At 55.8% G+C, this 14,652-nt stretch overlaps 3 protein-coding genes across 5 annotated transcripts in view; 2 read left to right on the plus strand and 1 right to left on the minus strand.

Moving 5' to 3' along the window:
• The window catches only part of CIAPIN1 (cytokine induced apoptosis inhibitor 1), a 135,845-nt gene that overhangs the window by 102,781 nt on the left and 18,412 nt on the right, over positions 1–14,652 (plus strand). The window lies entirely within an intron of this gene.
• DOK4 (docking protein 4) lies at positions 1,309–5,352 on the plus strand. Its single transcript, XM_061369073.1, has 8 exons — positions 1,309–1,552; positions 2,305–2,412; positions 2,651–2,765; positions 2,858–2,977; positions 3,065–3,254; positions 3,550–3,688; positions 3,759–3,882; positions 3,964–5,352. The coding sequence occupies exons 1-8, from the start codon at positions 1,487–1,489 to the stop codon at positions 4,086–4,088; spliced, it is 987 nt and encodes a 328-aa protein (XP_061225057.1). The 5' UTR covers positions 1,309–1,486; the 3' UTR covers positions 4,089–5,352.
• On the minus strand, positions 6,798–14,642 carry POLR2C (RNA polymerase II subunit C). Of its 3 annotated transcripts, XM_061369081.1 has the most exons (10): positions 14,508–14,642; positions 14,248–14,297; positions 13,575–13,643; positions 13,347–13,399; positions 13,103–13,231; positions 12,111–12,162; positions 11,473–11,641; positions 7,938–8,012; positions 7,119–7,266; positions 6,798–7,026 (listed from the first exon to the last, which is right to left on the minus strand). In XM_061369081.1, exons 1-9 carry the CDS (start codon positions 14,591–14,593, stop codon positions 7,122–7,124), a joined length of 828 nt encoding a protein of 275 aa, XP_061225065.1. In that variant the 5' UTR covers positions 14,594–14,642; the 3' UTR covers positions 6,798–7,026; positions 7,119–7,121. The 3 variants fall into 3 exon arrangements, with proteins under 3 accessions (XP_061225065.1, XP_061225064.1, XP_061225066.1); XM_061369080.1 differs by having other exon boundaries at positions 6,798–7,266; XM_061369082.1 differs by lacking the exon at positions 13,575–13,643 and having other exon boundaries at positions 6,798–7,266.

Consider the following 14,652-nt stretch of genomic DNA (forward strand, 5'->3'; position numbering starts at 1 on the left):
GTGGGGGATGAGGAAGGGACGGCAGCGTGGGGAGAGGCTGAGGCTGCCGCCAGTCTGCGGGGCGTTCACCCTGAAGCCTACTGGTGTGCGCTTATGGAAGCCCGGTTGTGGCTCGGGCTGGGATGGGCTGGGCTGGGGGGGGGAGGGGGTAGCAGGTAGGGGGCGGGGCCTTGAGGGGCGGGGCCTGCTCGGGGGCGGGGCCTGCTCGAAGCCGGGGCTCGCAGCGCCGCGGGGTCGCCGGCGGCAGCGAGGGGAGCGGGTAAGGGCGGGAGGGGCACGGCAGGGACCGGCTGCGGGCGGAGGGGGGGGCACAGGAGCGGCGACACCGCGGGGGTGACAGCGCGAGGGAGGACGGTGCCGGTGGGAGCGGCGGGGACGTGGTCGGGGGTGCCTGGGTTCCGAGGTGACGGATCGGGAGCGGGGCTACGGTGGGGGCGGGAGCTGCCCCCCTGCGTGTCTGAGTTCCCTCAGGGGGATGCTCCCCTCAGAGGCTCCGGCCCCTCTGGGGACCCTGAGGTGCTCCCATCACCCCTGTGCCTGGTCCCAACGGGACACCCCGGAGCAGAGCCCCGGGTGCGGTGGGGTCCCAGCAGCGGTGCCAGCCTGGCTCCTGGGAACACACACACGACACAAGCCATCCCGGTGGCACTAAACAGCCTGTGGCAGTGGCTGGAGAGGGATGTTGTGGTGGTGTCCCTCTGGGCTGCTGGGGGTGGGTTGGATGGGAAGGGATCCCCCCTGATGCTGGAGCTTTGGGGACCTGGCATCACCGGCACAGAGCATCCTTGGGGATGGCCCGTGGGCATCCTTTTAGGGGGGATTTTTCCAGCTGGGAAAGGAACATGGTCCCTGCCTGGTCCTGCTGCAGAGCTGGGGTCCCCTCTCCTTGGGCAGTGGGACCAGGCACAGCCTGCAGTAGGGCTGAAGGGAGGCTGGGTTGTGCCCAGGTGCGAGGGTGGAAGCCAGGGTCACTTTGGCACTCAGAGCCAAAACATCCCGTGGCTTGGCCAGGCAGGAGGCTGTTAACACTGAACCCTACTGATGCCCAGGGACTGGGGCCATGTTGCTGCCCAAGGGAGCCCACTGGGAGGAAGGAGGAGCAGGGAGAGAGGTGATGGAGACCCATGGGCAACGTCCAGGATGGGTGTCCCTGGGGACACAGGTTGGGGCTGGTGGTGGGGGACTGCTCGTGCCTGGCTCTGCCGCGCTGACAGGGGTTAACACTGGACTGTTCCACTCAGATGGTTCAGGCAGTGAAGGGAGGAGGAAGAGGAGGTGGAGGAGTGGGAGGAGGAGGAGGAAGATGTCAGCCATGGATCTGTCATTTCTCTTTTCCAGCCAGGATGGGCAATGCCGCTAGCACCAAGCTGGGCCAGCGGTGAGGCAGGGGGAGGGGGGGTACAGAGGAAGAGGATGGAGAGGGGGGGGCAAAGGTGAAGGCAGCCCCCCCCTCCCAAGATATCCCTCACCCCATCGGGCCATCGCCATGGCGACGAATTTTAACGACATCATCAAGCAAGGCTATGTGAGGATGAAGAGCAGGAAACTGGGGGTGAGTGAGCTCTGGGGGATGCGGGGGGGGGGGGGCACCGATCACACAGGTGACCCACCTATGTTGTCCCCTGGGTTTGGGTTGAATCAGAGGCATTTTGGGGTTGGAGGGAGGGTGTCACCTGTGGGTCCCCAAATCATCCATGAGCCTCAGAGGCACCGATCTTGTCCAGTGGCACCCCCCCGACGCTGGACACAGTCACCATGGGAGCTAGGGAGTGTCCCCGAGCCCCCTCTCATGCCTCAGTTTCCCTCCAGACCCAGTTTCGGCGCTGAGAATGCCCCATGCTTGGGGGGGGGGTGGGGGGGGGTGGTGCTGAGTGTGAAATAGGGGGTGAAGGGGGTGCAGCATCCAGAGGTTGGGGGTCAGGGGGTTGTTCGCCCCCACCATCGCTTGGAGCCGGCAGCAAAGAGCATGCTGGGTAATTCCACGCTAATTAGGGAGAACAAAGAGGGAGCGGGCTTAACGGGGAGACAAGGCTGGGGACATGGCCCCGCCATCTCCGGAGTCAGCAGCTGCAGGAGAGGGGCAGGGGAGATGCTGGGACGGGATGTCCCCTTGGGACCCTGGTCCATGCTCATTAGTTAAGCCCTGTAATTAGCGTTGGCAGGGGTGGGATGATGGCATCTCTGGGATATCCCCAATGCCAGCATCCCCTCCCGTCCCCAGGGTCAGGAGGAGTGGGAGGGGAGCTGGGGCAGGGATGGATGGGGCCGTGGGGACAGGGACCCCCAAACCATGCTGTGTCGCAGATCTATCGGCGGTGCTGGCTGGTCTTCCGCAAGTCCTCCAGCAAAGGGCCCCAGCGCCTCGAGAAGTACCCGGATGAGAAGTCGGCATGTCTGCGTGGGTGCCCAAAGGTGAGGGGGAACGGGGGGACCCTATGACGGTGTGAGTCCCTCCTCACCTGGATTTGCTGGGCTGGAGCTGGGTGCCTGTCACCACGTGCACTCCGGTAGGATGCTGCTGGAGCTGGATGAAGGAACCAGGGTCTGGGTGCAATGGAAACAGGTTCTGGTTGCAGGAACAAGGGTCTGGGTGTGCAGCAGGAACTACAGTCTGGGTACAGCCTGGGGTGCCCCCCCACCTCCTCCACAGGTCACTGAGATCAGCAATGTCAAGTGCATCACCCGGCTGCCCAAGGAGACCAAGAGACAGGCCGTGGCCATTGTTTTCACTGATGACTCAGCCCGGACCTTCACCTGTGATTCAGGTAGGGGCAGCACCCAGGGGAACGGGCTGGGGGTGCCGGCGGGGCTCCCCAGGCTGGCCGGGGTTGCCCAGGGGCTCCGTGGTGCCTTGCAGAGCTGGAGGCAGAGGAGTGGTACAAGACTCTGTCAGTGGAGTGCCTGGGTGCCCGCCTGAATGACATCAGCCTGGGGGAGCCCGACCTGCTGGCGCCTGGCGTGCAGAGCGAGCAGACGGGTGAGCACACAGTGTTGGGCGGTCGCAGGGCTCGGCCATGCTACAACCCCCCACGAGCCATTTTCCATGTTTTATCCCCCTCTCCAGACCGGTTTAACGTGTTCCTCCTCCCCTGCCCCAACCTCGACGTTTATGGCGAGTGCAAGCTGCAGATCACCCATGAAAACATCTACCTCTGGGACACACGCAACCCGCGGGTGAAGCTGCTCTCCTGGCCCCTCTGCTCCCTGCGCCGCTACGGGCGTGATGCCACCCGCTTCACCTTCGAGGCTGGAAGGTGAGAGTCACCACCCCTGGGACAGGGACCACTGCAGGGTCCTGTTGGGCACAACAGGAGGTGGCAACTGCTGCCAAGACAGGCCTGATGCTGGGATGATGGCCGTGGCCTGCATCGGGTGCCCCATGGCCAGGGAATTTTGGAGCTGGTGCTAGTACCAGCTCAGCATCATGGATGGAACGCAGGGACAGCACTGGAAGCGTGGGGAGCTGGGCCAGCTGCCATCAGGGGTGGTATGTTTTATCATGCCTTGGGCTTGTGAACCCCAGTGACATCCTGTGCCCAATCCCTGCAGGATGTGTGATGCGGGGGAAGGTCTCTACACTTTCCAGACACAGGAGGGCGAGCAGATCTACCAGCGTGTGCACAGCGCCACTTTGGCCATCGCTGAGCAGCACAAGAGGGTCCTGCTGGAGATGGAGAAGAACGCCAGGGTGAGCTCCAGCGCTGGGGGGCAACTTGGGGTGCCGGGTGTCACCCTCACCCTTGTCTCCTCCACCACAGCTGCTGAACAAGGGCACTGAGCACTTCTCCTACCCCTGCACTCCCACCACCATGCTGCCCCGCAGTGCGTACTGGCACCACATCACCGGCTCCCAGAACATGGCTGAGTCCTCCAGCTATGCCGGTGAGTATTCCCAGCCTCCCTGGGGAGCTGCCACCCCTGCAGCAGCCCCCCAGGTGAGCCCACTCTCTGCTTTGTCCCCAGGGGAGGCGTACGCGGGCGCCCAGGCCAGCTCAGACACCGACCTCCTCAACAGGTTCATCCTGCTGAAGCCAAAGTCCTCCAAAAGTGACCAGCCTGAAAGCAGGGAGCCCACTTCGTCCCCGTGAGCTGGCAGGGGGGGACTTGGTGGTGGGGGCCCCCCTTTTTCTTCCCCAAGGGGTGACAAGGACACAGGCAGCTGCCCCTGTGGGTCCCCAGGGTCACCCTCTGTGCCAGGACCTTGGGGAGCTGGCACTGGCTCACTGCCTGATGTTACTGGGGGTGACACTGGCTCAGCCTCCCCCGACTTGAAATATATCTTGAATATTTGTATGATAAGTGATTTTTCCTTCTCAGATGAATGCAAACTTCGCAGCCGCTGAAGAGCCCTTGGGCAGAGATGCTCATAGGTTTTTGACTCTTTTGGGGATCCGGCTGGGAGGTGGCAAAGAGATGAGGGGGTCATGAAATTCCATGTGTTTCTGCTAGGTGGGAAGGCTGGAGCACCACAGCAGCACTGGAGGCTGCGGCTGTGCCAGGCTGAGGTGTGGGGTCCCAGCATCTCACCCCCCCATGAAGAGTGGGGTGCTCCTGGGGACACCCCACCACCCCCAAGCTGAGTTTTGCACTTCTCAAAGCTACTGAAGCACTTGCTGTAGAACTGGGATGCCTCAGGAGAACCTGGCTTTCCTCCAGGGGTTGGTAGGGTGAGCAGCCAGGCAGAGCCCAGCTCCTCACCTCAGCACCCCCCAAGCTTTGTCCCTGCTGTAGCTGCTGGTGGGCAACCCAGGGACCCATTTTGGCCAGCAGCAAATTCCTGAGGGGCAGCTTTGTGGCTATGATTATTCCCTGGGCAGAGCAGGGGAGAGCTGTGTTTCTGTGCATTCCCATCATCCTCGCTCCTTCCTTGCCCGCCGCTGGGTGACATCCCTTTCCTGGCGGGGAGCTGGGCATCATGTGCTGAACTCAAAAGCAATTGATTTTTTCCTAGTTCTATTTATTGACCTCCTTTAGAAGGGCTATCTTTTTATCGCTGTGCAAACCTTGGTGTTTCTTCGGAGTCTTCTTTTGGTCTGGGTTGGGTGGTTGGTGGGTTTATTTCCACCCTTAAAGCTCCATGTCTGTGCTTGAGGGGCAGGAGTGTCGTGATGTGGGAACCTGTGGTCTGTAAATGCTGTCTCTTGGGTTGGTGTAGCTTGTGGCTGCAGCTGGGGGGGCGGTGGGATGGAGAAGGGCTGCTCCCAGCCGCGCGTCCTCCCCTGGGGAGAGGTGTCACTCCTGGCTACACACCTCATCTTGAAAGGATTTAACATTTATTACCAAAAATGCTTGGGTTTCCTTTCTTCATTTGTAAGGAGTTGCTCGATGAATAAACAACCCTTATCCACCCTTCCTGTGTGTCTGTTCCATCCAAACACACTCGGAACTACAAGTGTCTGCCAGGGAGAGAAGTGCTGATGTGGGGAGATTTCCTACCACTGCTGGCAGTGTTCTCAGCTCAGCTTTGTTCTGCTTCCAGCCATGGCCAGGACATTCCAAGTGAAGGCTGAAACTGGTGGGGAGGGGAGAACTGTGGAGGCAGTTGCCACCCTCCATTAAACAACCCCAAGTAAAGCAGGATGCCAGCACCCCACTGCCGCCCCTCACCTCCAGCAGCCCACGGCTCTGAGGATAGCCCAGAGCAGTGGTGGCTCTGCATCCCCAGGCAAAGGAGTTCCAAGATACTCCATCTCCCAGCTCTTCCAGAACTATGCCAGTTCAGTGACCCATGATGTGACTGGCTCCAAGGTTAGAGCTATGCTAGTCAGGGCAGTGGCCATGATGTGACTGGCTCCAAGGTTAGAGCCATGCTAGTCAGGGCACTGGCCATGATGTGACTGGCTCCAAGGTTAGAGCCATGCTAGTCAGGGCAGTGGCCATGATGTGACTGGCTCCAAGGTTAGAGCCATGCTAGTCAGGGCAGTGGCCATGATGTGACTGGCTCCAAGGTTAGAGCCATGCTAGTCAGGGCAGCGCTCTCTCCAGGCATAGGGACAGGTCGTAGGGAGCTGGCTGTGCCACAGCAAGGACACAGAAGTGACAACAGCACTGACTCCAGCTGCTCTCTCCAGCCCAGCATGAGCACCCACCCCTACTCCCCAAGCTGTCCCCCTGCCCCCCATCCACACTGGGATCAGCACTGTGGCACACACACATTTCCCTCCCTCCCAGCCGCTGCAGTAAGGAAGAGGCAGATCTCTCCAGGAGCATGTCACCAAGCAGCTCATCCCAAGTCCTTCTGGGTGCTGATGGAAGGAACAAGAAGGGCTGACCCAGACATCTGCTGAAGCCCTTAGGTTGCTGCCACAGTGGTCACGGCCTGGGCATTGCACCAAGCTCCAGCATGCCATGGAACCCACCTTGGGGCTATGGGCAGATGGGAAGCTGTCAGCCAGGGGTTATTAGTGACAGGCTCCCTGCCATACCTTCCCCTAACATAAAGATTAGGAGAGCACATGGGTAGAGTCTGCTCCAGGGGAGTTTTTAAATACAGCTAAGTCTGCCCAGCCCACCTGGACTCCCCGGCAGCACTGGTTTCTGCAGCATCTCCCTTCACAGCCCAGTATCAAACATTTGCTTAATTTAAACACAGCTCTGGACCAGTAAATGATGGGCTACCTGCTGGAGGGGTCTGGTCTCCTTAGGAGATAATGTCAAGAGCAGCAATCAGCAGCAGAGAGCAGTGCTCTCTCCGAAGGAGATCTCATTAAGTTAATGTCTATTGGAGAGAAGTAGATGGTGTGACTTCTCCTCCTGCAGCCCCCGAGGAGCTTTCAGGGATGACAGAACACAGGGAAGGGGGTAAGGCTTTATTAAGCATAGTAAGAACCGACATGCAAATAAGGTAGGGTTGTGTAACTGAGGTACACTGCCAAATCGGCAAACTCTGGCCTAAAACTCTAAAACACTGAAAAAAAAGCCTGTCCCAACCAAGACTCTCACCAATTCCCCTTCTGCTTTAACCTAGATACCATGATGGCATTCCTTGGAAAGGAAGCCCAGGGAAGAGATGTCACCAACCTGCAGACTTGGGCCAGAAGAGGCAGAGGGAGATGGGGGATACAGAGCACTGCTGGGCACAGGCAAAGACCTCCTGCAGCACTTTGTTGAAAGGGGTCACCTCAGTTTATAGTGAGGACATCACTCTGAATCTCATGGCTCAGCTGGGTTTGGAGGTCGCTCAGTTTCTTCTTCAGGCCAGAGAGTGCAGACAGAACGATGGTCTCAGGGCGCAGAGAACCGCAGGACTCCACGTTGTAGTAAAACCTGAGGTTACAAGCTGGTGGGTTAAGTCACCGTCTGCTCTGAGGAGGTGCAAAACCAAAGAGCACCTGCAGAGCTGTTGCAGCCTGTCCTGACCCACCGCAGGGAGATCTGCGTGGAATCCCAGCCACCAGCATCATTCACCTCCCCAGCATCAACAGCCAGCACCGCCCCTCTGCCATTGTCACACCAACACTTGTGGCTTCACAGGCTGCGGGAGCACTTCTAAGACTATTTCTGTTCAGGACCATAACCTGCGAGCCAGCACAGAGCCTCAAACCAGGGAATAAGGCTGGCTGCAGGCACCCCTGCAGTGTGAATAACTCAGGAGAGGGGGTATCACCAGCAGTCACAGCATGAGACATCTACATGGGTGAATAAATGTCTGAAGCCATTTTCCGCTGTAGGCCTTACACTCCACCTAGTGCTGCAGTGCCCAGCTTGAGAACACAAACTTGGGACAGCCATCCAGTACCTCCCAGAGGGGAAAGCCTACCAGGTTTGGGCATATCACCACTTAACTCCATCTTTTACCCTGCTTTTTAGGGAATACCAGGTCCCTGGGCAGGAAAACTTCAACACAGAGTGAGTACTCCTGCACTGACAAAAGCAGACAACATGGACCCTGCTAGTTACCCCATTCTGCAGCTACAGTAGCATATTCAGCTTCCCACCTCTCTGGCTTCCCATTGGGATCGTAGGGAGCCTGAGCATCCTCCTCGTCGATCTCTGAGTACTCACTCTTGGGCCTGGAATCAAAGAGCAGGACAAGTTAGCACAGAGCCTACACTCCAGCCTGGCCCTATGGAGCTCAGCCCCAAAGTGAGCACAAGGGCTGATGTCCAGCAGTAATGAAGCATCATGTCCCAGGGAAAAGCTCAGTCCCATGTTGCCCTTTCTGGCTCCTCACTAATGCCACACAGGCACCTAGTGGTGCTGGAGGATCAGCCCTGCCCTGCCCCAGTTAGTGAGCCTGTGCAGGGTACCGTGGCTCCATCCGCCTACCCTGGCACAATTTGGCAGGTGCCTAAAGTGAATGGACAGTGATGTCTGCAGGGACTTTCTTTATGGAGAAGCCTGAATGCTGGTTTTGGGGCAATCATCTTTTCTTTCTACTTTTCCCTTGGCCAGGAAAACAAGGGAGCATTCCAACACTCAGCCTAGGCAGCACAGCTGAGATGGAAAGGTCTGGCCAGCTTGGGCCCAGCAGGAAAAAAATCTCTTGTATTTGACCTCAGCTACATCAGTGAGCCCCATCCCATGACCTCCACCTCTACCCTTCTAGACATCACTACCAAAACCACTGCAGTACTTGTGCATCAGCTAGGCCAACACATCTTTCTCCCTGTTGCATCCTTGGTTTACAGGACATCATACCACAGAGACTTTTTGGAAGCATTTCTTCCACATAAAAAAAATATTTAAGAATCCAAAGCCTTGAGCTATCTGAAAAGCCAGCACAGAAAATTCTGTGCACTCCAAGGTCTCCTGCTGGCCTTCCTCTGCCCCAGCAAGAGCAAGCAAGGCTGATCTGAGCACCCTGCCATGAGCTGCCTCAAAGCTGCACTTCTTCAGCAAATCCTGCCTCTGTAACAAATCCTGTCTCTGTAACTTAGGGAGATAAAGTGTCAATACAGCTGGATGTTCATGTTACTTGCAGAACCACCTATGACTGAAAACAGGGCAGAGGTTTCCACCACAGCTGTTTTGAGAGTCCAGCTGCATGCCAGTGCTCTGCCAGCAGCCTCCAAAAGCAATTAGCATGAAAAAACAAACCAAAAGTAACAGCTAGCCTTGGACTAACAGAAGGCTTTGTCTCTGTATTGTCCTCACAGGAATCAGATGAACTTGGAAAGACGGACATATTATCAGGGAACAGACAGCTCTAATGTCAACCTTCACAGAATCACAGAATCATCAGGGATGGAAGGAACCTCTGGAGATCATCCAGTCCAACCCCCTGCTAAGACAGGGCTGCCTAGGGAAGGTCACACAGGAACCAGGAGGGTTTTGAAGGTCTCAGAGAGGGAGAGTCCACAACCCCCCTGGGCAGCCTGTTCAGGGCTCTTCCAACCTCAAATGAAGTCGTTCTTCCTCTTGCTGAGGTGAAACTTTCTGTGTTTTAATTTATGGCCATTGCTCCTTGTCCTGTTGCTGGGCACCACTGAAAAGAGTCTGGCACCATCCTCCCAAGATACTGATCTACACTGATGAGATACCCTCTCAGTCTGCTCTTCTGTAGACTAAACAGGCCCAGCTGCTGCAGTCTCTTCTTGTAAGATTGATGCTCCAGACCCCGCATCATCTTTGTCGCCCCCACTGGACTCTCTCCAGTAGAAATTACAGAGTTTTTATAACACCAAATGAAGCCCAAACAGATTTCAAATTCCAACTTGAAATTCCACATCACAGAGACATTTCTGCTTCTCAAGCATCCAATACATCTATCAGACCATCAGCTAAACTGTGGGGCAATTTATCTGCTATAAATCATTTGGGAAAAAAAAAAACCAAACTATCTTGGAACTTCAAAACTATCCAGCTCCACCCCAAAACTGCTTGTGAAGAACTACAGGCTAGCACGTAAACTCTTGTGGTATGCTCCTGTCCACAAAACTGCAGAGCAGCATCCTCATCCTCCACACTGCATTACCTCATCACAAACAGCCTTTATGGGTTATCCCTCTGACAGCCTGGTCTGTAGCTGGCAGTTCCCAAAATCCAGCTTCAGTCCACATGTACAGCCCATCAATACTAAGGAAGATGCCCACTCCCAGATTTCCAGCACTACCAGCCAGCCTGGTTCCTACTGCAGAACCCAGAGTACCACCCTGACCAAATGCTGAAGGAGCCCAAAACCTGGCACATCTCATCCTCACCCAATCTGACCTAACCGGACCCATGAACATGCCCTGCAGAACCCATCAAAGCCAAGCAGCTTTTGCTACTTCCACCCCAAAAACAGGGCTGGGATGGCTGCAGGCAGGTCCCAGCCCATTTCATGCATGTTACGGACTTGCCCTCACCTCCACCCTCAGCAACAAAAGGCTTCTCAAGTCTCCGGAGTGCAAACCTAGCTACGCAGGATCTCCAGGCCAGCTCCTGAGCAGAAAACCCCTCGCAGTCAGGCTGAGGTGGAAATCCAGGCTAACTGTCCCTCTGGGAAGCTCATTCACAGATAGGTAACTAAGCACGAGGTCATGTTCTGCAAACCATATTCTGTGTAATCCCATGCTCTGGGTCCAAGCACCCAGGCTTAAAATGGACAACGTGTAGGTTCAACAGCCCACCACGTGCCTGCCACCGCTTGCAGTCATTTGCAGAGGCAAATCTGGCAGCAAGAGGAGAAAGACCCGCTGAACCCCTTCTGCCGCTCACCTCCTCTCCAGCTGCAGCTCTGCTTCTGCAGATCCTGCACCAAATCCTGCTCATGCACCAACGTTTCCCTAACCTCTGGCTGCTACCCTGCTGTTACAGCAGCATATCCACCACCCCTAGTCCCTGTTCACAGCCTGCCTTGGCTAAAGCAACCCGTTCCTCATGCTGCTGCTGGCTGCAGAGTGCTCAGTGACAGGATGCCTGCCTGGTGAATACTGGGATGCAGAGCTCAGGTGTGGGGAGAAAAGATGATGTGTGAAGCTCCACACTCATGGAAAAGTGCTGCTAGGTAAAGACCTCGCCCTGGCCAAAGCAGGGCAGCAGCTTTCCAAGAGCAAAATCATGTAACTTTTAGATGCGCTACAGCATGGTACCTGTGTAGAACGGTATGTGAGAGCAGAGGAAAGGGCCAGAGAGGAAAACCCTGCTGCCAGAGCTCAGGCTCCAGGAGTTAGGAGATGTATGTGGGAGATCAGAGCCACACACTGGGCTTCCTCAGAGCTGCAAAATCAGCCTTGCAACCTAATGTTATGCTCTTTGCTCTCATAACAACCTCTTCCACCTTGTGTGGATTTATTCCTTCCTTAGACTTTACCCTAGACTACATACCACTTGTGCAGGGAAGAAAAAGCAGGAACAAGTGGTGGGAAAGAATATGAAAGTGAGGTAAAACAGCAGTGACAGCACAGGAGGGGAGATGTATGCAGCTGCAACCAAGGGACTGGCCTTGGTACCCTAACACAGGAGCATAGTCTGTGCAAGGGGAAGTTACAAGCACGCTTATGGTCGGTTGCTGACCCAAATTATCTTTCCCAGTCCCTACAGACATACCACTCTTCTGGTTTGGGGTACACGGTGTGCCTCAGCGCATTGTCTGGGTCGTACTCAAAGGCGACACCAGCTGTGGGGTTCCACTTGGCATGCTCCTTGCCAAAGCCCTTCTTGGCATAGGCTCGCAGCCTCAGCTCCTGGCCCTTCCGCAGCTTCACAATGAGGATGTCTGTAGAAAAGCACAAGCATTTTGGAGTAGGCTGCAGAGGAGAAAAGAGCGTGCAGGATCACACTAGGGCAAAGAATCACAATTCCTTCTTAGTAACCATGAAGATGCCACTATCCAGTCCGATTGCTTGGATTCTCAGAGGGGCTCATCTGTGTCCCCAGAGTATCTAGGACACATTCTGCTAAGTAAAATAAGAGATGCATAGTCCCCAGCCAACAGCAGACCACTCTGCATCTTCGCCATCTCCAAGCTCTCACAAGAGACAGAAGCACCCTCTAACACAGACTTTGGTTCTGGGGATAGCCTTGAAGTGTCATTAAGACAAACTGCTAAGCCCGGTGATGCTGGGTTCTCTTCACCAACCTTACCACTGCTCTACCGTTACACAGCTACTAAAGGAAGAATGAAAGAACCTGAAAGAAAACCCCATGCCCTCCTCCAGCTCCTGCTCCCTGTGAAAACCGCTTACCATCCTGCTCCACATAGTCGTTGGGGTCATTGTCTCTGCTCCGAGATGTTACCTGCAGAAGAACAACAAAAGCAAGCTAATAATGCCAAGATCAGCTATTCTCCCCACACCAAGTAGCAGTTGCCTACAAAAGTTGAAGACTGCAGAGACCCACTCTGGAATGACTTACAAGACTAAATCCAGCCCCCCATATTTAATGGAAATTGGGACAATTCAGGCAGCTGCAGCTACAGCTACATTATGTAACACCCATCTCCAGCAGCCAGCTTGCCTGCTTTCCCTGCCAAGATGGAGTGCTCCAGCCTAGCCGCTTGGTTCTGACAAGCACCCAGGACTGCTGGTGTGACACACGGCACTCACTGCACTCAGCCAAAGGGAGCAAGCCACAGCGGGCTACAGCTAGGCTTTAACCAGGCAGGCATTGTCACCAGACCCAGGCTGAGGTGACATCCAACTCTGGCATCAGAAGTGTCTTCAAACATGCCCCTTTGCAGCTGTTCTGTTTTGGCTCCACCAGTCCTACTCAAGGCAACTGAGCAAAAGCAGTCTGGCAGCTGTGCCCTGGCACAGGCTCCTCACACCTTGCTGTGCCAAGAATCAAGAACCAGTGAACCAGAGGGCTTGGGATTGCTGCCAAGCCTTCGAAGAGGCTGCTCCTGTCAGAGCTCTGGCACAAGCAGTGACACAGCAGAAGGACACAAGCACACATGCTCCAAGTGTTTCAAACAAGATCAAGGAGCAACACTAGAGCATCCAAAGAGTTTGGGATGAGGGGTATGGGATGAAACTCTGACAAGGCCATGCTGTTTTGACAGGCCATAAGACAGCGAGGGACAAGAAGGAGAAGAAAAGGAGGGCACTGGCCCACACTGCTATCTCTACAGATATTCGTGCTTGCTCTCCCACTGCTGTGCTTTGTCCACATCCCAAGAGTCTGCCTCAACAGGAACATAGAAAGGGCACTCATTGACAAGCAGAGGGATTGCACTGACCGGAATGACCCGGGGGTTGTTGGAGATGAGATCGCGGGATGTGACATGACGAGTCTGGTCTTCATTACACCGGACGTCCAGGGTGAACTCTACAGAGCACTCCGGACAGAACTCATCACACGTGCAATCCTGGAACACATGGGACAACACTTTTATGACAAACCTCTGCGAGTAAAAAAGCGCTTCCCATCAGATCAGACACCCACCACCATCAAAATAAACACCCCCATTTTGCTTGACTTACTCTGGAATATTGCATCTTATCCACAATATCATCACTAGTGAGTGGGATGAGACCTATAGGGAAAAAGAAACTGTGGGACTGTCCAAGTGAGGCCACAGGATCACTGATCCTCCTGCCAACATGGCTGGAGGAACAGCAGCCTCCCGAGAAAGGTGTTTCAGTGTCCCTAGACTGATTCCATTCATGACCTTTGCCTTGCTGAACATCCTCCCTGTACCCAGCACTCACCCAGCCTGTGTGCAATGAATTCATCATGGAGCACAGAGGAGTTGGCATCTATCTGCACCCAGTCAATGGCTGCAGAGAGGAGAAAGTCACAAGCAGAGAAAGAGGAAGGTTAGGGGAGACTTTGTAACAGTATTCTAACACCTAAAGAAGCTACAAGAAATCTCAAGAGGGTCTTTTTGAGAAAGGCCTGTAGGGACAGGACAAGGGGGAATGGCTTTAACCTGACAGAGGGGACACTGAGCTGAGCTCTTAGGCAGAAGTTCTTCCCTGTGAGGGTGCTGAGGCCCTGGCACAGGGTGCCCAGAGAAGCTGTGGCTGCCCCGTCCCTGGCAGTGCTCAAGGCCAGGCTGGATGGAGCTTGGAGCAACGTGGTCCAGTGGAAGGTGTCCCGCCCACGGCAAGGGTTGGAACTGGATAAGCTTTAAGGTCCCTTCAAACGCAAACCATTCTGGGATTCTATGAAAATTATTGTGGGAGAAAGCTGAGGATTTTGTGAGTGCACAGAAAACACTGTGGAGACTGCAGCAAAACTGGGGCATCCCCTGGTAACACAGAACCGGCTAAACACAGATGAGGTGAGCTAGAAGCAGCTTGGAGCTGCAGGGGGAAAAGGAAGGGAAGCAGTAAGAAGGTCGGGCTAGCAGCCCACAGGCCTGACTGCAGTACGCGGTACCTATGATGGGGACTTCTGCGATGAACACTCTCCGAATGGAATTCGCCACCCTGAGGGGAAGGAAGAAACACCCGTGCTCAGGCATGAAGGGCCGCGGAGCTTCGCGGCTCTCCAGCCCCCCTGCGGAGCCGCTTTATCTCGGAAGCACCGAGAGGCCCACACCGTAGGCACTGCACGACCTGTGCGGGCCTCCCTCCCCCGGGGCCCGGTTCCTGCCCCGGGGCCCGGCTCTCCCCCTGTCCCGCCCGCAAGGCGCTCACGCCAGGTCCGTGTTCTCGATGATGAACTTGACGTTCTCGTCCGTGAGCTCGGTGATCCGCACTGTGGGCTGGTTGGCGTACGGCATGGCGGCTCCCGCCCGCCGCCAGGCCCGGCATGCCCCGCTCCCGCCGGTGCGCCCCCAAA

Source organism: Neopsephotus bourkii, unplaced genomic scaffold, assembly GCF_033783945.1.
Source record: "Neopsephotus bourkii isolate Nb327-2 ecotype Australia unplaced genomic scaffold, CSIRO-AGI_Nbou_v1 NB_1474, whole genome shotgun sequence".
NCBI lineage: Eukaryota > Metazoa > Chordata > Aves > Psittaciformes > Psittacidae > Neopsephotus > Neopsephotus bourkii.